A 22,742-nucleotide genomic window follows, 5' to 3' on the forward strand; every position below is an offset into this window, starting at 1 on the left:
TACAGATCTCCTTGCTGCGCATAAGCACACTTATTAGGCTCTCTCAGCTGCATGTCCCGTAATGGACTTGCTTTGAGCTAAAATATATTAAACAAATTCATATTTCAATACTTCACAGCCAGATGCATGGTCTCCGGACATCGTTTTCCATTCAAGCAAGTACAATAATACTTTGTTATATTGATAATTCACTGGGCAAAGACATATTTGGCTTGATTTTACTAATATACAACCACCACTGTGCTAGGGAATGGTAGTTTTAATTGAGCAAATACAGTTTTTCGGTAAAAATACATATTGACGTATTAACAGCTGCTTTTACAATTGTACCCATTGCTCGACGGGGAAGTATGTCATTCTTCTGCCTGAGCTTAGTGCAAGTGGTAACATCCATGCCCTCCACGCTCCAGACTAGTGGTGAAGAGAAATGGCATTGTTATCCTCTGAATTGAATGTAACTCTCCATATAGATTCTGGGAGTCGTTCTTTAAAAAAAACTCTAAAATACATAAAGGATCTTGTGTGTTCTTGCTGCATTGTCGAACTCAAGCTACTTGTCTTCGTTTAATCACCTTATCCAGGTTTTCTGAAACCAGTGCAGTTAGGTTGGGATCCTCAAATCCAATATCTGCACCAACCCTAAAAGACCAAGAAAAAGACACTAGAATTAAAAGAAAATATACAAAACAAGAGGATCTTTTTTTGAGATTTACACATAGTTAGTGCACTTCAAATCTACAATGGCAGAATAATAATTAAATGAGCAGAAAGCTTGCAATTCGAACACATAGAGACATTATTCACATATAGTACCAGCTTAAAAAATTCCCGAAGTAAAGTTAACTGACAAATAAGCCACATTAACTCAACCAGAACAACACACGCACACACAGAGGGGGGAGGGGGATGGGGGGAGACGGAAAGGGAGGGAGCTTTATTTACTTACTTTGGATCAAGTACCAACTTTTGTACTTCCTTGATGGCTGAACTAGCTGCATAGAGTGATATCTTTCCCACCTGCATCAAGAACGACTATGAATTTTAAAAAATATTGAAATAAGAATGGGTTCTTAACAGCCGCACAGAGGAAGCGCGTATTAAGAATGAAAGAGAGAATGTAGAGGAGGTCATTTGAGGAAGATGGTAGATAGGTTACTGGTTAAGCTTACCTCCAATATATGCTGCTTGGCATTGTGATCATTAGGAAGACCACGGATGTCTTCAGCAAGTCTTGTTGCCTCCTTGAGACTCTCGGGCCAAAGAAAATCAAGGCCTAATTGAACTGTAGACTGCAGAATAAAATGAAAAAAAGTACAACTCATCAACTCTCATGCAGATATTCAACTTTACACTGTTTTCGTGCATCATTTAGAGAGCAGATATGGGTGCTGGAGCCTACTGATCTCCTGGATGTTTAAAACGTAAACGGTTGAAAAATTCCTCAAAAAACACATATTTCTTAAGATGAAACCAGCACAGAGAATCCAACAATTAGGTAATTAAAATAACAGTATCTCCCTCGCTCTCTCTATGGGATTTCGAGGGTTTGAACCTTCAAAGGACAAGGTGGGTATGTGAGTGTGTTTAACTAAAACAAGTAACTTTTCAAAACAGTGCAAAAGTTGCTACGGATGCAATCGATTGAAAAAGAAATACTATTCCAATTAACAGAGTCATAATTTGCAATCCTGAGTTTCCTGAGAGTAAAGATATCAAACAATACAGATTATTGCTAATGGAAAGGGAAATGCAGACTACAAGCATACCGAAGTCCTACAATATTTTTCAGGTCTCACTGTGGATAACACTTAACAGAAATTCTGTCGAACATACTTCAAATCATTTAACCATCGCCTTCTGTCTTCTAAAATTAGTTCTGGGTCGCTTTACGTAGATGAGGATGACTGACCTGAAGATTTCGCACTTGGAAAGGACAACCAGCAGGGAGGAATACGGCTTGCCCTAGATGCTGCTCAAATGACCATGGCTCTACTCCTGAGAGAAAAAACAATGATTAAATATTATCATAGCTAAGAACAAAAACGAATATTAAAGTTGGTAAATATATCATTTTTGTTTCATAATATATAGCCTTTGTTGGTGAAATTCCTGGGCCCCAGAACCAATCGAAAGAATATATGCACCTAGTTCTTCCTTCAACTTTCTTTTATGATGACTTTTCAAGTATATCACTCCATCGTAAAGTGGCTGGGGAACCTAAAGATTAAAACAGTGGAGTAACAATGTCAATGAAACTGATGAGGAAAGATCAACTAAAAGACATAATCCAATTACCGAAGCAAGAAACATACAGAATCGTATGTCAACTCATCTGGTCTTCCAAATTCCTTCGAATGGACTTTCAAAAACTCAAGCAGCTTTGGAACATCCTGTCGCCTGAAGACATCCCAAATAGCTCCTGGACGACTCTCTCCAGAGAAGTTCTTGGTATCTCCGTTCAAGTCTTCACAACTAACAAGTTCCTTTTCAGCCATAGAAACAGCAACATTATCTGTTGCTTCTTCCTTAACTAAATCCAAATGGCCCTCCTGCTCTTCTTGTTTTTCATGTTCCCCGAGTGATAATTTGGGTGATCCGTCATTGCTTAAAGTAAGTGGTGGATCATTGGTCAACTTATGTGCATCAGGTTCCTTAAAGTCGTTTTGCATAGGCTCAACAGCGGTCTTTTCCAACCCCTTGAGCTTCACTTCACAATTATGCACGAGCAGGTATACCTGCATAAAATGACATCTGAAATCATGACCATATCTGGAGTGCACATAAGAAGAAAAATTTGGGCAATCTAGTGGATTAAAATATTATAGGTTTAACTAGTTTACAAGTTAAATAACAATAAATCAAAGTAAAGAAAGAATCTGAACAACCATTACTAGTCCATGACCAAAAGTTTCCGAATTCAAGAAGATATATAAGAAAGTAAGAAACCACCTAAAGAGGTTGGCCAGCTCTTTCCTTTGTGAAATGCTACCAGTTCAATTAATCTACGAAATAGCTGTACAATTGCTATTGTCTTTATAGTTAGTATATGAACTACTAACTGGTCACATACTTCATGCATATTATATAATCTACTGGTATTGACTAATACAACAAAAAAGGCCCTTCACTCCTTTTATCGTCTCGTTTACATTTTTAATTAATGACAGTAAGAAACAAAATACAGGGAGCTCACCATGTCCCTCAGATTGAAACGGAGATTGTTCACTGAGTCACCGCGATCAAGTTCCTCAGATGTCCCATATGATATGAAAATTTTAGGTCCCACGTCATTCTGCAAAAAATAATGTGGCAGTTTTGCAGCTACATTAAGTAGACCCCACTTGGAATGAATATACTCTAGCAAAGGAAGATCGTTGATAATTTCAGGTCTCTGGTACAGTAAGAACTCATCCAAAGAACTTGGAGAGGGCCAGTTCTTTAACTTCAACATTTGTGGACGGCCATTTTCATGAAAACGACCCTCATGATATCCTTTGATAAACTGACCAAGTTCAATATCAACCTGTAATAACATAACATACAAGCGCATCCATCGTTAGAACATCGGGGTGCAGTAGTAAATCATTTTTAGGATTTATAGAACACCTAAAAAGGAAGTCAGAGAACTCTAGACGATACAGAAACTGTATGCACTGATTAAAATTTGTTAAATCCTACCTCTGACCACTCCATACAGTCTAGAGCCTTCACATCTTTGCTTACATCTTTCGTTTTCTCTTCTGCTGTCACTTGAATTCCTCTATATATAACCACCGGATCCCAATTCGGCATTGATGAGATATCTATTACCTCCTTTATGATAACAGGTTCACCTCTGATCCAATGTTTCCTGAAGTCCCCAATCCCTTCCGCTCTAACATCCTTAGATGATGGACAGTACAAATAATTATCTTTCTCATCTTCTCTGTGAGCAAACTGGCAAAGTCTAGTTTTATGTTCAGCTTCTTCTGGACTTGTAGTATCATGTATCTTGCAGCCATTAACCATTTCTTCGACATTCTTCACCAATTTCGCAACCCAATTCATCTTAAATATGCGTTTTAATGTTAAGGATGAGCAACCACAGCCTCCATACTCTTTTGGGCGGCATGGTATACTGCCATCAATGTTGGCTCTCCAGTCAGAAAATCTATCAACCAGTCTATTTCTGGAAGGTTTGAGTTGCTCAGACATGGCCATAGCTTCCTTATCACTGTTTCTCCCTGTTGTCCCATCTTCTACCTTTACTTTGGTATCAACTTTAGATAAATCTCTAAGATCTTGGCAGCAGCCAAGGCATACATCATATGAGCAATTCATGCAGTGTCGATGATAATCAATAATAGGACTCCTACAAAGATCACTGCAAGAATTTTTTTTAAAACAAATCAAGTTCATTCTCGTATTAGAAAGCCGCATCTTTAATTTAAACATGCTTAAGTAAGGTAGTAGATCACATATTACTTCTCCTCAGCTCTGCAAATACAAATAACGAAAATACCAGGTAATTGTACTATAATGGTTCTGAGAATCAATGTTATCAAATGAAAAAGTACTAGCTCTGTATCTGTGCAAGGCACATGCATATTCTAGATATCAATTAGTTATTGGTTGTATTTGGTGTGTTTGCATGTTGCCATGAATGAGTTACGAGACACTTAATGTTTGCAGAAGTTCATCTTTTGATGCCGATCATTCCCTAACTTGTTCGAAGTGTTATACTTGTACACATGAAAGTTTATTTATTATCTTCATGTAAATTTGAACTTATTTCTACTACAAAAGTAATATTTAAAGCATGGTTGTCACGACTTACATCGAGGCGAGTCGATGAACCTCGGGCTAGACGACTAGTGATGAGGAACGGAAATAATCAATTATTTTATATGTTATTAAGTAGTTTATATTTGTTTAGGAGTTTCTTAAATTAGTAGTTTATTTACAATAAAGCCCAAATGTTTACGAGCCTTGGTCCATTAGGTTTAATACTAAGGTTTTATAGTCTATATATAAGTAATGTAATCCCCCACATTATTACTTAGCTTTATTTACACAATTTCTTGAGAATAACATTGATTAATTATTCTTGGGAATCGTATAATTCATCGCTTGTTCTCTTATTATCGATCTTGCTTAATAAAATCGTTGCTTTTCAATTCTTGTCCTGCATCAAATTGGTATCAGAGCCGAATTCCCGAGGTTTTAGTGTTCATCGATCACTGTTTTTACTGTTCACATCCGTTTTTACTGTTCACAGTCACGTGTTTGCTGTTCGCCACCCTTACCACTAGTCAACCACCATCCCACAGCCACCATACAGCTGCTGTTCATCCACCTATTCACCGCTGCTACCCTACACGTCCATTACCCAAATACAAATCCCTAAATCCCCAAACTCTAAACCCATAATTGCGAACCCGACCCGACCCGTATGCAAGAACCCTAATCCCCAAATCAGAACCCTAATAGCCAACCCAAACCCGCAAGCACACCAACTACTTCTCTAAACAGTCATCATCGGACAAGTGGAAAGAAGGATCAGATTGTGGAAGTAAAGAACATAATCAGAATCAGATTGGATAACCTTTCCAGTGGAGCTTCATAACTTTTTCTGAATTAAACGTGAGGCTGGTAATATACATATTTGGTGTATTTATATCTCCTGATTATGCGTTTATGTTCTAATAACGCATATGTATTAGATGCCCGGTACTCTGACAGTCCAATCATTACCACAAAACCCCGCCCATATCCTGTAGCCAGCCCATTAAAACTCCATCGTTTTGTCACCTGGAAACCCAATGGAATATATATTATTCATAAACTGCAGTTTAGTACCCGAGAGTTTACAGAAAGATTAATCCAGTCCGTGAAGTCACGTAAACTACGTAGCAGCCCCTGAACTTTGCAGAATATTCAGATCAGTCCCTGAACTTTGCAGAATATTCAGATCAGTCCCTGAACTTCAAAGTACTTAATGTTCAGCCCCTAAACTTCAGAGAATTGGCATTTGTTTTATGTCTTAGAACATGTCTTCGTACATTAAACAAAAAACTGATATTGTGGAAGATAATATCTATTGTCTTGAGCGTGAATATGATGAATTCTATTATGAAGCCTATGTTTGTCATCGTGACCATTGGTTACTTCAATATATACTTAAGGTTAAGGAGTTGAATAACCAACTTGATGAACTTAAAAGATTGGAAAAGAGGTACGAAATTGAGTTGAGGAAAGAAAGGTTGAGAAAAGAAAGATGCAACCTTGCAGATGAAAATTACAAGCGTGCAAAGGTGGAAGTACATAGGGCTTTTGAGACTCTCACATCTCAGGATGAACGTCTTTTACATTTGGAAAATGAGAAGATGTTTAAAGAAGAGATGAAAGTTGAGCATATTGAAGAAGCTGATATGGAAGATTCAATTGAGGAGGTTAAAAAACTTACGGAAGATTCAGTCGAGGAGTTTAAACAAGTTGAGCATTTAGAGGTTGCTTGTGAGGAGCAAGTGGAAGAAACCAAGCCACAACCAGATTGCTTTCAAACTTTTGGGTATCATAAAGTAGATGATGATATTATTGAGGTTGAGCATATCGACTTCATCATTCCGGACTACTTGCCTAGGCTTCCTTCACTTGTTTGTCAATTTTCAAAGTTATTCGCGCCTCCGTTTTTCCAGAAGACCATGAAGTTCATCTTGGTTCCATCTCATCCTTGCATGGTTCTTGACTTCTACAAAACTCGTGGTCGAGTTTTCTCCAACAAGGGGAGAATGACGAGGAACGGAAATAATCAATTAATTTATATGTTATTAAGTAATTTATATTTTTTTAGAGTCGAGATAAATAATGTATTTATCTATATGTTTTATACGTGGGGTTGGGAGTTTATTAAATAAGTAGTTTATTTACAATAAAACCCAAATGTTTACAGTTGGTCCATTAGGTTTAAAACTAAGGTCTTATAGTCTATTTAAGTAATGTAATCCCCCACACTATTACTTAGCTTTGATTATACAATTTCTTGAGAATAATATTGATTAATTATTCTTGGGAATCGTATAATTCATCGCTTTTTCCCTTATTATCGATCTTGCTTAATAAATCGTTGTTTTTCAATTCTTGTCCTGCACCAACTAGTCGTATACTAGTCGAAAAAATAATAATATATTACTAAAATTATATATAATAAATATATTGTGTAATTGAAGTTTCTAAAAGCTAACTTATTGTTGTACTTTAGAATTTTAGGATCCAAATACTTAAGAGAATGCATGGATAAGTGGAAAATGATAACAACAAAGCAAAATAATGGTTTTGTAATATGCAAGTGACTATTAACACGAAATGATGTATGATAGACTGATAAGCCGCAACTAAACTTATAAAGCTTAAAACATCAACTGAAAACAAAAATAAGTTTATTACTTCAAGAATAAACTGAAAACAGAGCCCATAAATCGAAACATGACAAATATACATACAAATTCGTATATATATATATACATACATAATCTGTATGTATAGTTATAAAAAAATCAACTGAAAATTTGTATGTATATACATACATAATCTGTATGCATAATAAGTTGTTGGTGTTGAGCAGCATCGTTTTTTTGTTATATTAGAAATCAGGGTTCAGATATTGGGCTAAAAAGAATTTGGGCCAGGTTTGGGTCATTAAAATAAACCAGTTGGAGGCCCATAACGACCGGTCAACCCGACTAGTTGGCCATTCGACCCAACAGGTCGCCCAATCGACGAGTCAGTCGACCAGTCGCCCGAAATATGCATTTTTCTCAAGTCGACATGTTCAGTCGACTGCCAGATCTCAATTGCTTGACTAGTCGTCGACTAGTCGCGACTAGTCGAGCGCCGTGACAACCATAATTTAAAGTATAGGTTTAACATCGAATGTGAAAAGTATTGTCTCAGGTATTAGTATGTCTCGGGTATTAGTATTTTGTGATCCATGATTTATTTTAGAGGAGTTACAAACAATCACACCACAAATTAAAGATTTTATAAACATACTATGCCTCTGTTTGGGATTGCAGTTAAAAATTGTTGTTAGAAAAAGAGCCGGTAAAAAAAGTGTTGTTATAAAAATCATATGAGTGTTTGGTAATATTTTTGATATGTATATGTTTTGATGTAAAAAAATAAAAATAATAATGCTTTTGGTGAGGTTTGATGATGAAATTATCAAATGCTTCTCGCAAAAGTTGAAAAGCAACTTTTTCCAAAAGCATGGGGGACTTGCTTTCTCTAACAACAGCTTTTAGGTAAAAAAAAAGGTCAAAAGCACTTTTCGGAAAAGCCGCTTTTCAATTTTACCAAACAGTTTTAACTGCTATTCAGTTGCTGTCTGCAACAGCAATACCAAACACACTCTACATCTGTATATCATATTATTTTTGCATGTGTATTTTGGATAAAATGATCTAATTTGGTGGTGATAAAATATGAATGCCTCGCTTAAATTACAATCCGGTCATATTCAAATTCTATAGATTTTTTTATTTTTATACATACATGTGTAAAATATGTTCAATATTTGAGATTAGATAATATGTGTAAACTATGTATATAGTATTTATAAACATTAAATATTTGATATTTTTCTCACAACTTTATAGCACTTAAATACAAAATAATCTAGTTTTGTGATCATGTTTTCCAAACATAATTATTTCACCTAATTGTTATCAATTTGGCACAAACTGACATATACGTTATGTTTTTTCCCGGAAAGCATAAACAAACATATACCGATATACGGGTATGTCAGTGAAGCAGAAACATGTTTTAATATAAAATCGGGACATACTGTGTATTTTAATATGCAATTTCACAACGTAAATGTAACAACTATTTTCTGCTTTCCATGTAAAATATTAGAAAATATATATAAAAATGAAGTTATTGGGTGGTAAGAAAATGTTTAAAGCTGTTGAGAGAAAAAAAATCAACTCAAAAAAGATTGTTCATAGATTTCTCTCTTAATCATTTTCATTCGTAATTCATTGATCATTTTGTCAAGATTATCTTGGTTTTAGGTTTACATGTCAGTTCTCATTTTTTTAGGTAGTTCAGCACCTGAGTTGACATTTAAAATTAAAAGCCTTAAAACATTATACCGATTTACTGTTGGCCCTTGTGCGTATTTCATAACCTTTAAGATGTGATCATCTGGTTGTTTAAGGCCTGGGTTAATTGACGTTAGGACAACTAACAACTATACAAATTACAAGAAGTTCATATTTAAATAAGAAAATCTATTTCCATCTGTAAAAAAAGCCTCCTGAATCATGTCATGTATAACTAAGGTATAGCAGTCTAAAATAATTATAAACTTTATGAATTTTTAAACTTTTGACAGTTAATGATTGTTTATAACTAAAGTAATCGTAATTTTATAAAATAGAGTTGTAAAGAAGTTTTCTTTATTGAAGTAAGCGCAAGTACATTTTCTGAATTTACAAAACTAACTTATTTTTGTTTCACCAATTCCGTAAATGATATTATATCATCTATTATTGTAAACATAAATTCAAAACAAATACATTTAATTTTTGCATGCATCACTGAAAATTAAAATAATACACAAAAATATCAATGTATGCATGTCCGTATTTGTAATAGCTTTATATTTAAAATTATTTGACATAATATATATGTAAATATACATACCTATATTAATAACAAAACAATTAGTATACATTAATAAATATGAGATATGTAATAATTAGGAAGTCACTCGATGTTTATAATATCATCGAGTTAAATTGCGTTTTGATCACTCAACTTACTATAAACTTGCAATCAGATCATCAAACGGAAAAACTTTCAATCAAATCATTGTACTCTTTAAAATTTCCATTCAGGTCACTGGCCATCATTCCGTTAAAAATGGAAAGTTGACTAAGTTTGGTCAGTTGGCTTCCATGACATGTACAGTTAGTTGAAGCGGCGTTTGGTCACTTAACTGACTAGAAACTTACAATTGGGTCATTAAATTCAGTTCAGGTCATTGCTTAGATCCGTCAAAAGTCGGAAAAAAATCGGACTAAGAGCCAACAGCCTCAAAAGCTCTCCAACAACACCTCTTTACAACAAATACACACACATTATCAATGGTTTCAGTCACAAAAACTTCATTCTTATTAATCTCTCGTCATTCTACATATCTTTAGGCCATTTCGAAAAAGCCCGTCAGATTCTTGATTATAATTTTGATTCGCTTTTCTAAAACGGCCTAAAGATATATAGAATGAAAAGAGATTAACAAGGATCAAGTTTTTGTGACTGAAACCATTGATGTTAATGTGTGTGTATTTGTTGTATTTGTTTGGGAATTTTTTAAAAGAGAAAAGAACTGTTGTAGGAGAACTCTTAAGACTATAATAGGAGAACTTTCAGTCCGGTTTCTTATCAGTTTTTAACGGATTTTATGGTCAGTGACCTGAATGAAAGTTTTTTGAGTTTGATGACCCAATTGCAAGTTTCTAGTCAGTTGAGAGACCAAACGCCGCTTTAGCTGACTGTACATGTCACGGGGGATTTATTCAAGCCAACTCACCAAACTTAGTCAATTTTCCGTCTAGTTTCTAACGAAATGTAACAACCAGTGACCTGAATTAAATTTTAAAGAGTACAATAATCTGATTGAAAGCTCTTTCAGTTTGATGACCCAATTTCAAGTTTCTAATCATTTGAGTGACTAAAACACCATTTAACCCTAATATTATCTAATGTAAAATAAAAAATAAAAATAAAAAGTAATCTAAATCACATACATTACATACGTATCTTAATTACAGAACTATTAATATACATCAATACGTATAACATACAAAAAGGTAATAATTAAGGAGGGGCAAAATGATTATTTGACATGATTAAATTTGCTCATCAAACCCCATGCTGCGGTATTACTGATAATATAGATAGATATAGAATTATAGATGTAGATGTAATAGCAGATGGTGGGAATACATTAGTGAATCACTTAGAATATTATATACAGAAAATTAGAGCAGGCAAAAATACCAGCACATTTGCTCATCTGCATTCAGTTTCATTCTGGGAAGATCTATCTCGTTTCCTGGAGAATAGGTAGAGAGAAAGTGAGATCATGCTGACATCATATACTGCAATGCTAAAACTCCAAAAGAACTTTATCAGCAAGTCACCTCGAAGCCTTCTTTCGAATTCTACCTCAGAACATTGTTCACGGTGTATCCTCTTAGCTACAGGAAGCACCGAAGACAAGAGACAATATATATACTCCAACTTCTCTTTGATAGGTATCTCACGAATCTTAACCTGAAATGGATAACAATTGTGATCACTAAAAACTCATTGCAGAAAATTAATATGTACTCGAAATTAACTGTAATGGCAGAAGCGATTAGCTGTAACAGCAGAAGCGATTAGCAAATACTACATACCTTGATTAAATTGTCATTCCTTAAGCACGCCTTACAGTTACAAGTTCCGCGACATGCAGGGCATCCACTCTGGATATCTTCATAAGTGACGTCTGAATACCTATTTTAGAGAGAAGTCAGTGTCATATAAATTTTCAGAACAGGAAACAAATTTATATTTTATTGATTAAATATACTTACCAAGTTGAGATGCAACTGCCACAGTATCCTCTCCTATCACATTTGAGGCACCAGATAACTTCTCTGTCATTTTGCCGACACTGATGGCAAATTTGACCCACAGTATCATCAGATGAATCTGAGCTTCCATCATAGGACTCCTAAGAAGAGAAGGGCTCATTTAGGCAAGAAAAATAGACTCATCTAAGTAGAAGAAGATGCCTCGAAATGCTAGTTTGCTCCTATTTTAAGGCTACCACAAGCTTGGAAAGTACTGTATCAGCCCCAAAAGGACAGTTAAATACTTACTTTAAAGAATATCAAGCCTACATTACAATTTCAAATTTTTGAAGAACTCAATGATTACACGACTTAGGCCCACATTATTAGGCAAGTGCTGCAAGCCTGTCCAACTTAGTACGGGTCTGAAATTATAACATCCAGCTTATCTTAACTGGCCATTCTTAATTCCTTTGTTTTGAGCCTTAAAGCCATATTTCAAGGTTCTGCCTCAACCTATTAACACTCCAGTAGCTCGCACCTAATTGACTTCAATTAGATATTATAATCCATGTCGCTGAACATGGAAGGTCTTCTGAACTGATCGAATTCATCTTAAGGGATCATAACAGAATTATGAGTGCAATTATTTACCAAAATGTAAATAGAGGTAAATACATAGTTCCCACCTTTTCCTTATGATATTAGAAACACAGAGGTATGTTGGAAGTGATATTATTGCTAGGTGAATTCAAAAATCAGATCAAATAAACAATTGAAAGAACAAAAGATAAAAAATTACGCTGAAATGAAAGAACAAATATAAGACCAAAAATTACGGTGAAATGAAAGAACAAATATAAGACCAGTATTAAGCAAGAAACTAGATACCGGCTGAAATATTTTTATTGGAAAGAGAAACAAATACTTTTTCTGGAAGCACACTACTGCCACTTTCCCACCCATTTCCTGTTCCACACTGTCACGGAATGTGTTCATAGACACTGTTTAGCACTCACTCCTTGGTCAATATTTTTGACAGTTCATTCCAGCTCCCATGTCAAATACATCTAGATTCTCCGTAATAAGCATTTGCGCTTTTTTAGCTTTCATATGAAAGCAGTAATGACAAGGCTAAAACAGACATAAACAAAGCTAGAGTCACAGTTGAACTAACCAATGTAGGACTATCTTCGAAGTTCTTTTCTGATCTACTTCTAGATGACTCCATAGCTGAAAGAGGTGTGCCATATGACCTATAATTCTCCTCATGCTGTTCAAAAACTATTCCCGTGTTATTATTTGACACAAAAAGAATATTAAAAGACAGATCGTCCATAAAAGTTAATTCAGCAAATAACTAATCCAATTGTTTTATACCTTATCATTATACTTTCTCCCAGAGATTGCACCAGAATAATCTCCATGTTTTGAACTCAAAAATGGTGAATCCATGTCATCACTCTTACTCTCCAAGTAGACATCACTTTCACCTAGAGAATTTCTTTTGGCTTTTTTCATGCTGGCCCTCATGGCAGAATTTGCAGCCCTCTTCTTCGCTTGAATGTAGTGCTTTTCACAAACTGTCTTATCCGGCATGGACAAGGCAGTGCATCTCCATTGCTTCCCATCTGACCTCTTACACCTCAAATCATCAGGAATCCCAGAAGCATCATCACCATTTCCAGGAGATGATCGAGCATAGTCCATCTATTATTATCTAAGAATTAAAACTACGAACATAAAAATAATAAAGGGAATCAACCTGAATTTAGTGATCCAAATAATCATGGCTTTTCTATATATTTTTACTTGAAGACTGTCCCCATCTCTTGTACTATTATCATGCTAAGAGGCGAAAATACAGGTGCCTACGAATTTGGGTGCGAGGGTATAAGGCATATATAATAATATGTTAATTATATGCATAATGTTATTAATGACAAAAATTATCAACAAAACTAAGAACTTTATGCGAATCCAATCAAATGCATAACCTAAACATCCAAAACACTAGAATACAAGTTAAAACTCTTCTTTTCGCAGTAATGAACATATCATCGGTACCTTTCACTCAATTACAAATTGTAAAAAAAAAAAATTATAGTTGGTGTTGTGTGAGTATCCAATACCCCAATCATCCGAGTATTCCCATGTATCCAATATAGGGGTGCTTTAGGCAACTCAAGTATCCCCTACTTCCTAGGTATCATGAGTGTGTGAAAAAAAAATCCAGATTTATCCTACTCAGAAGTAGGATTGGGGAGGTAACATGTACTCAGATTTCACCCCTACTTTAAGTCCAAGGAGATTTCAACCACACTCCAATTCCAAGGAAAAGGTTTTTTCCATGTTGGCTTATTAAATAGGTACAAAGACATCAGATTAATTACATTACACTAATATATTATGACGGTGTGTACTCATTACTACATTATCTAACCTGGGTACAAACTACAAAGTGTCAAACATGAAACCTATCCAGGTGCCACAAATTAGAACTGGAGTGTTAAATATAAAATCAAGGCGCTTGAGTTTGAACCCTCCTAACCCTCAGAATTATTTAGTACAGTGATGTTGAAAAGGACACTAAGTAAACTAATTACCCAAAAATTAACCATAAAACACAATTTAAACATGATTTCGCTAAATGCTTTAAAAATTAGGTGCACTCTTCTCCTCTTCTTTCTCTTTTCACATCAAAAGATCACCTCTCATAATCCTTGGTCACATCACTTTCTAATTATCAATCCGCAACTTCTATTTATACTAAAAAAACCGAAACCGAAACCTTTATCTACACAGAATCAAAACAACTAACAAGGTAAACAAATCATCAACTATTAACCGAGTAATTTCACAACTGAGCAACAAACCGAAAATTACAATTTCCCTAAATCAACAAAAAACACAATGTGCCCTCACAATTAACACAAACAATACATAACTAAATACAAAACATGTAATTCAACACAAACATACCACTTAAATGTTAATCCTCTGCTTTTCTTCTTTCTCTGTACTTCAGTTGTCAAACCTCAATTCAACTAGCATTACAATCAACTGTAAAAAAATTTAAAAAAAAAACAATGAAACAGCAAACTAAACCCTAGATCAATTAAAAACAAAGAGTAATAAGAAAATTACAGGGGTAATAATTTGATGAGAGGGTAAAAGAGAAAACCTTAGAGAAGCAATTACGCCCAAAATTACAAAAATCGTGAGCTGTGATTTGAATTTAGTTTTGATTGTATGTATTTTTTTTGTTTTTGGAAGTATATATACGAAACAAGCCTGTGTGTCGCAGTAATTGCAGAGATGCGTAGGAAAGAAGACGATCGTTAATTTACTTTAATACCCCTGTCATGTATATTTTTTAGCCGTTTGTATTTTCTGCTCTATCTGCAATGGGGAATATTTAAGAGGGAAATTGTGAAAATAATGTTATTGTGTGTTTTGTTTTTTATTATTAGGGTGGGAATGAATATGAACGCTTTTTTTAAGAAATTAACTAAATTAGTTCTGTGAAATTATTCTATTGTGTATTTATTATATAATGTGAAATGTACTTAAGTTTTTAATCAACAACTCCTCATTTCAATATTTAATTTTTTTTTATTTTATACCCCAAAACACGCATAGATAAACTATTGAAATAATCATCTAATTAGTTTTTTTTTGTTTTTTTTAATAACACGGTGATTTTTCAGCACAAGTATTATACGTGTTTTAGAATTTTCGGTAGATATTGTATTATTACTTATTTTTGCTCGGATCTACTTGATCCGAAGAAGATGATGAAAAATAATGTATTTACTACTAATGGAAAATGTAAATAACATTTATTTTTCAATAAAACTAATGACCAAGTTTTATAAAGATTAAGTGCTAACTTTAATAACAATAGACTGATTGTATAAATTTACCCAATTAAAAGGTGAATGAATAAATAAATTGATCTAAAACATCAACTAGTCAATTGATCAAAGCTGCATTGAACAAAACAGCAATTAATGTTCTTATTCTAGGCACCTATGAACAATTCTGGACTCCAGAAATAGGTTATGTTCTAGCTAATCAACAAATAATTTTATAATCACACCATCACGAGAACTCTAGTACACAAATTTGTCACACAAAGCAACAATCAATAAATTGAATAGATACATTTTCACCAAGGCCATGAAAGCTTGATAGCCTCTGCGAAACTCACAACTGGAACCGGAATTGAAAGTGACGATGCTAAATTCAAGTTGTTCTGACAAAATTTGTTTGGAGGCCAAGCCAAGTCACAGCATTCTACCAAACGTCAGCTAGCTATGTAGTTTGTTCTTTTTAATCTGATTTATTCTCCAATGTTGTCCCTTGTTCGGGCTCTTCCAACCATATGTTGAAGGTCCTCAACAATTTCGGACATCGGTGGCCTGAACTCTGGCTCCGGCTAAAAAACACGACAAGTGACCAGAAATATTAATTATCTTGACATGCAAAAAAAAGGATAATGAACAAGATAAGTAAACAAAAATTGGCCCTGAAAGGAATAAAATCATATGCAACAAGCCTCACAGATGAAAAAATAATATTGTCTTGCTGTACAATTTTATTTTATAGGGAAAGAAAACTACGAATATTTCGTATAAGATAGGTACAATTTCTAAAGAAGAAGCAAACTGGTTCTTTATGCATGCAATCTAAATATTTTTAGATAATTTGGTGTTCTATGGAAGTTCAAAAAGTATATACTGCTTCCTTATTGTTCCATCAAACATATTAAATATACAAAACAGAAAAAGAGTGTGAATGAACAAAGACGGAAGAAAAGCTCACCTGCACACACAGGGATATTATATCAGCCAAACGAGATAAAGACTTTGATGGATAAGTTCCTTTTAATGAAGGATCAACCATTCTTGATAACGCATCAATATCATGCAGCTGTGGAGCTGCCCATCTAACCAGGAATTGCTCCCCTCTAGGGAGCGACCTAAGGATAATAATGAACATATTGTTAACATTTTCCACTCTTTTGGGTACAACTATATAATTGATACATTGCATGCACAGATAGATTATAGAGAGTTTAAAAGAGAGATAACCTGTCATAAGCTTTCCTCCCCGTAAGTAGTTCCAACATAACAACTCCAAAGCTGTAAACATCACTCTGGCATGTATAATTTCCCATCTCAAGCTCTGGGGCACCATAACCGGAACCTTGGAACTGGCATGTGGACAACTGTCAGTAGTTCTTTACACAAGACTCATTATAACCTTGTGACTCAATTCATATGTACTTGTCATAACTGCTTGATAAGATAAGCTTATATGTACACCCACAAATGGAAGTTATTTCTCCATGAATACGTTGATTGAGTCAACTGATAACCGTATTTTTAAAAGATTAGCCTCCGTCTTTTTCATGAATGGTCTAAACTAAAGTGCCTTTTTGACTAACATCAAATCTGAGGCAAATATAATCTCACGATATAAATCATAACGCCTTGAAGTTGGTAAAATTTTCCATAAACTAACATTAGAGCAAATCAGATGTGTGATGTGTTCGAGGATGTAAAATTATACTTGTAAAATTTTGATTACTCATAACAAAGATTTACACTTCCTAAAATATTTTATACGCAAGTATGAAAACTCGTCAGTGAGGACTGCCAAAAAAGAAAGCATTGATGTCCCCAATACTGATTCCTATAACAAAGGGTAATCTACAAAGGTGTAAGGTTTTGTAGTCATATTCACCTGAGTTACGTAACTAGATGATATCAATGGAGCCAAACCACAATCTGAGACACATACTGCAAACCCATCATCAAGAAGAACATTGGCAGATGTAAAATTCTGGTGGACGATGGGTGGTTGACAAATCTCGTGCAGATACCTGTGTCACGAAACAACAAGACATCAACTCAATTTCCAACATACGGAATATAAATGATGTTAGATGTAAGACTTATATGTACAACCAAAACTTTTATATTTACATGATATAAAACTAGATTCCATGGCAATACAGTACAGTTATGTAGTTATCTTACCATTAAAGAATAATTGGAGCTTAATAAGAAAATGTAATGGACGGTAATCATAACAAGAAATGGAATGGTGGCATAAATGCAGTATATTTAGATGTGCAAAAACTAGTGATTATAAGAGTGTTAGAGGGGACAGCCAGACAGGCCCCTGTTTTCCCCTCATTTTCCGTTCTTGCAGTTTCATATCAAATTAGATACTACTAATAAAACATACAATCTTTTAAAACTCTCGAGCCTAAGAAAATGAGAATCTAGTATATTGCATTGAGATTTATTTCAGATACTTACTCTAGGGCTCTTGCAGATTGAAGTGCCAAGCGTACCCTAGCATTCCATGAGAGATTCTTGTGAATTTCATCATCTATGTGCAGTGCTTCATAGACTGTTCCATTGCCACAATATTCATAAACAAGTAATCTTTGTCCATGTTCACAACAGAAACCAACAAGCTGAACTATGTTAACATGCTGCAGTTCCGAGACTCTAGAGACAAACTCGAGAAAATCTTCATCAGTCTGTTTCTTAGAAGCTGCACCATCCAGTTTCTTTACAGCCAGTAGCTACAAATCAAAGAAAGTAAACTCAAATATTTGATCCATGAAACATATATATATATATATATTTGAGAGATGTGGGGGGGTATTAGTTAAAAACAAAAGTTATCATTCAGTGATGTTCTATTACTACTCCCACTGTAGTTTAAAGTCTGAAAATTTAATAATACATAAAGGTATAGTAACTTTTACAGACAAAGCACAAGTTAAAATAAGATTAGAACAAAACTACAAAAGTATGCAATTAGCACAACAGCCAACTTTTTGCCCCAAATATCAACAGACCCAATTAACACGATACTTCGTTGATAGTGTCTCAAAATCTTGTTTCATTGGTAAGCAAGAACAATTATTACCTTTCCATCAGGAAGCTCTGCTCTATAAACTGTACCAAGCATTCCACCTCCGAGAAGATTATCTTGAGAAAAACTATTTGTATACTGTTGAAGAGATGCAATGGAGAATGTCCTAACAGAGCTCAATTTCTCCATAGATTGTTTTTTAGATCGCACTGGGGGAACATTTGGCCTGATAATCACCTTCTCAAAAGGATTATTTAGAGGAGGCAGGGGTGGTGGTGGTAGAATATATTCATCTGATACTGGCATATCTATCTCATGCTCCTCTTTATGCCTAGGTACTCCAGCCACCTCATTTTGCCTAGGTACTGCAGCCGCCTCATATCGCCTAGGTACTGCGGCCACCTCCTTTTTTGGTTCAACATCTTTTTGGGCTGCGCATAAATAATAAAAGGTGTCCATTTCCTTTAAAAAACAAAATTACAATATGTGTTTGTGTGCGTGTGGAAACAGGAAAAAGATAATTGATATGGACATCAAGAATACCATTCTCATTGCGACTGGTTTTCAGCAATGATGTGTCGTGCCTAGGCTTCTCCTCTGGGACATCATGGACGTCCATTTCATGCCTCTTAGGAACTTGTTTGGTTACTGGGCTTCCTTTGCAGCACCTTGACATGCAAAAGCAAAGTCCCAAAGCAACCACTATAACTATCACCAATCCTGCTACAACAATCCAAACAATTTTTTTTGACAGAAAGTTTTCCCCTTTCGAAGAACTTGAGTTATCTGGATTAGAAGGCTCGTTCGGTCGTATTCTAGGGACTTGCTCAGAAGGTGGAGAGCCAATTGGTGGTGCTGAAGGAGGCGATGCTGGTGGTGATGAAAGAACAGTAGTGTTGAATGGATTTCCTGCTCTTCTGCATAATGATGTGACTCTTACTTAGCTACCTTGCTAAAAAATAAATGAAAACCCCACTACCAACTATTAAACCTAGACACTAAGATGAAATATGTCGACACTACCATACATTACTAATCCTCCATTAATTAAATAGAGTAGAATTAAAATTTGTGAACAAATTAAAGTGGATAGAAGGATGTAGTGGAAGAGTTGAAAAAAGGAAGACTTAAAAGACGAAAAAGAGCAAATTTTATATGATGAGGTTTTAGAAGATTATGAAAAGAAAGAAGAATTTAACTTTGCTATCGCAAAAGCCCGCCAATATGACCAATCTCAAGTTAATATGCTTTTGCAGAGGATGTGAATACGTCAAGTTTGATATACTCTGTTTGCAAAGTATCTTCGTAGTTCGTATACTCTCAATTTATTCACAGTACTCTGCTTAAAAAGTAGAGCAAAGTTCTACTCCAATAAGTAATGTGGATTTGCTTTCGGATATGACAAATAACAAAGTGACCTAAAGAACTAATCATCCTTTAATAGGATGGAATAGAACCTAAATTTGTGAACAAAATTAAACTGGATTGATGTAGACGGAAGAGTTAAATAAAGGAAGATCGAAAAAGATGAAAGAGAGAAAATTTTAAATGATGAGGTTTAAGAAGAAAATGAGTAGGAAGGAGAATGGACAAATTGCTAGGTTTGAGATCTAATTTATATTGGTAGGAAATAAAAGAAGGATATAGTAACCCACAAATAGTACAAAACCTACTTCATTTTCTCCCAATTTAATCTGTCCAGCCAAATAGAGCTTTAGATTGAAAGTGCAGATTGACATAATAAGTTTATGCAACTTTACCTAAAATTGGGAATAGTCAGCAACTTTGGAGGTATGGGTCCTGAGAACAAATTGTTCTCAATGTCCCTGAGGAACAAGAAAATTTTGCATTCAAAATTACCAACACACAATTTATAACTGAGAATAATGTGTGCATATGAAGAAATAGATTACAAGTCTATTAAGGGAAGATCTTGCAAAACATCAAGGGTCCCAATAAGACGATTGTCCTGCAAGTGACTGCAATACAGACATGGCGATGCATGAAGTTAAACACGGGTTAAATAATCTTGGATATAAAATTATAGTTATTGCTTAAGATAATTACGCACAATGTGGTAAGTGATAATAAGTTCCCAAGTGAAGGAGGTAGTTGTCCCTCTAAATTGTTGCCAGACAAATCCCTGCAGCATCACCTGTAAGTACTAACTTCCAACACCGTATTCTTCTTTTAAATTTAGAGTATGTATACATGTTAAAAGTAAAGGACTAAAGAGGATACATACAAATTAATTAACCCTGTAAGCTGTTGGAAAGTATCTGGTATAACTCCCGTCAAATGATTGTTGCTCAATGACCTAATAAATGAGTTCGTGTGCATATATATAAATTAAGATTGAGTAAAGTAAAATAATAGTACAATGCTCTGAGACAAACTGAATGTTCTTACATGTCTGTTAATTGACCTAAAGTGGAAAAGGTCTCCGGGATGGTTCCAGTAAATTGATTACCTGAAAGAGACCTACAATATGCAAACTAGTCAGTACCTAGAGCAAGTAACAAATTGAATTTAACACTAAGTTCTTTAAACAGTTCAATGTTAAGGGAAAAGCTGTCTATAAGGGTTTAAACTTACAAGATCCTTGTTGTAGTTGGCAAATTCGACGGAATGATTCCCCCAATATGGTTATTGCCTAAATCTCTGCATTTAAAAGAAAACATTAAATGTATATTATCTTCCGGCTTATTAAAAAAAGACATGAACCAATGTTACTAGTATAATGATGTGCCAGCGGAAAATTTTAATACTTCAACCTAATTACTAGACAACTAAGTCATAACACGATAATAAGAAAAACAACGAGGACAAACAATATAAAATAAACAAACTCCTGCGACCAATGATTTATACTTACATTTGTATGATGGAAGCAAATACCCCTAAACTCTCTCCCAGTACACCGCCCAAATTTGCTCCATTCAAAGCACTGTCAATCTTAAACCTTAAGTAATTTATAGATACATATCCAAAAGGCATCAAATTTAAATCCTTATAAATAAGATGCATACATTGCTGTGATGTTGGCATTAACACATTGTACACCTTGCCAACCTTCAGTACACGGGTCTCCACCAGCTTGTACCCATCCAATAAGAGGTGGTGTACCCAGAGCACCATATAAATTATTAATAGCTGCAACTGAAATCGAATAAACAACAGGCAGAGAATCAACAAAACTTTGATAACCTTCACAGTTCACACACTACTATAACACTTCAAACTAATTTCCAATCTTATGGATAAGGCAAAACAATTACTGCCTTGAACTATTAACCAAACTACTAGATATTTTCCCACACACACACACACAATCATATGCATATATCAAGAAGCAATCTTGAAAATAAAGGACAAAACTTTAAATTTTGAACCAATCCTTACCATCTCTAGGATCTGTAAAACTCTGACAAATTACAAATGTTGCCATCAATCCAACAAAAACTTGCATCCAATTAAACTGACCCATCTTCAAATATAGCCTTAAAGCCACTCAAAAACCCTAAATTTCAAATCTTTTCAGCTAATTTCTTTCTGCACAAACTTTTCCAGTACAAGAATCTACACCAAGAACCTCAAAGCTGAAGTCTTGAACTTGAACACACTATACACACAATAAAATTGAAAAATAAAAACAACCCATTAATCAAAATCAAAACTTTTTAGTGGGTTCATAAAGTTATTGACAAAAAGCAAAAGTAACATACTAAACACACTAGTAGTTGGATAAAAAAAAGTATTATTTAGCCTCTAGGTTGAATAATTAAAAATTAGAAACTCGAAAAGATGAGTAAATAACAAGGAATTGAAGGAGAGTGATCAGACATTAAAGGTGGCAGCCGACAGAATATTTGCTTGATATATATCTTGAAACTGTGTGTGTAATGTGTAGGTGAAAAATCTTTTATAAATAGTTGCTTGTGATTTCAAATATATCCAGATTTAAAACGGAGGCGCTATTTATTTATTATTTTTAAATTAGACCGTTGAGTGGCTCAAGGGCCTCATTTTTGGGCTGGGCTTTTCTGCCTTTTGCTGTTCACTTGTTGTGCTCTATAAAGCAGATTCTAGATATTGGTTTTGTATATTTCACAAATAATTTTTTTCTGAAATATCTCCTTTTTCTCGATCATACCAGATCCTCATTAATATTTTCATATTTTTATTTATTGATTATTCGTGCGAATCACGGGCTTATATTAATATAATATTAAA

The 22,742-nt window shown here is 34.5% G+C and overlaps 2 protein-coding genes across 3 annotated transcripts; both read right to left on the minus strand.

The window, feature by feature from the left end:
* Positions 1-85: 85 nt before the first annotated feature.
* Positions 86-14,989, minus strand: LOC141671747 (E3 ubiquitin-protein ligase JMJ24). The gene is made up of 16 exons (XM_074478077.1): positions 14,794-14,989; positions 14,592-14,672; positions 12,990-13,319; positions 12,787-12,882; positions 11,631-11,770; positions 11,451-11,550; positions 11,193-11,325; positions 11,050-11,104; positions 3,679-4,363; positions 3,194-3,523; positions 2,313-2,735; positions 2,145-2,217; positions 1,910-1,995; positions 1,170-1,289; positions 947-1,017; positions 86-639 (listed from the first exon to the last, which is right to left on the minus strand). Exons 3-16 carry the CDS (start codon positions 13,317-13,319, stop codon positions 546-548), a joined length of 2,736 nt encoding a protein of 911 aa, XP_074334178.1. The 5' UTR covers positions 14,592-14,672; positions 14,794-14,989; the 3' UTR covers positions 86-545.
* Positions 14,990-15,563: 574 nt separating this feature from the next.
* On the minus strand, positions 15,564-22,459 carry LOC141671915 (protein STRUBBELIG-RECEPTOR FAMILY 3-like). 2 transcript variants are annotated; one of them, XM_074478355.1, is made up of 17 exons: positions 22,353-22,459; positions 21,912-22,131; positions 21,539-21,668; positions 21,385-21,456; positions 21,105-21,170; positions 20,919-20,990; positions 20,755-20,826; positions 20,581-20,652; positions 20,423-20,488; positions 20,270-20,335; positions 19,053-19,426; positions 18,564-18,940; positions 17,942-18,213; positions 17,361-17,499; positions 16,706-16,827; positions 16,437-16,593; positions 15,564-16,050 (listed from the first exon to the last, which is right to left on the minus strand). In XM_074478355.1, the coding sequence occupies exons 2-17, from the start codon at positions 21,994-21,996 to the stop codon at positions 15,955-15,957; spliced, it is 2,238 nt and encodes a 745-aa protein (XP_074334456.1). In that variant the 5' UTR covers positions 21,997-22,131; positions 22,353-22,459; the 3' UTR covers positions 15,564-15,954. The 2 variants fall into 2 exon arrangements, with proteins under 2 accessions (XP_074334456.1, XP_074334457.1); XM_074478356.1 differs by having other exon boundaries at positions 22,235-22,422.
* Between the last annotated feature and the right edge of the window lie 283 nt (positions 22,460-22,742).

This window comes from Apium graveolens, chromosome 7, assembly GCF_009905375.1.
Source record: "Apium graveolens cultivar Ventura chromosome 7, ASM990537v1, whole genome shotgun sequence".
Lineage (NCBI taxonomy): Eukaryota > Viridiplantae > Streptophyta > Magnoliopsida > Apiales > Apiaceae > Apium > Apium graveolens.

What these genes read in the sequence shown, in the direction of transcription:
- LOC141671747 (XM_074478077.1), bottom strand. Translation starts at nt 13,319, where the DNA reads ATGGACTATGCTCGATCATCTCCTGGAAATGGTGATGATGCTTCTGGG. An exon ending in ACTGTATGGAGTGGTCAGAG is followed by an intron (nt 3,524 to 3,678) that starts GTAGGATTTAAC and finishes ATGTTATTACAG; the next exon opens with GTTGATATTGAACTTGGTCA. An exon ending in GTTTCAATCTGAGGGACATG is followed by an intron (nt 2,736 to 3,193) that starts GTGAGCTCCCTG and finishes CATTTTATGCAG; the next exon opens with GTATACCTGCTCGTGCATAA.
- LOC141671915 (XM_074478355.1), bottom strand. Translation starts at nt 21,996, where the DNA reads ATGGGTCAGTTTAATTGGATGCAAGTTTTTGTTGGATTGATGGCAACA. An exon ending in TTTTACAGATCCTAGAGATG is followed by an intron (nt 21,669 to 21,911) that starts GTAAGGATTGGT and finishes ATTCGATTTCAG; the next exon opens with TTGCAGCTATTAATAATTTA. An exon ending in CTTACAGGGTTAATTAATTT is followed by an intron (nt 20,653 to 20,754) that starts GTATGTATCCTC and finishes GTGATGCTGCAG; the next exon opens with GGATTTGTCTGGCAACAATT.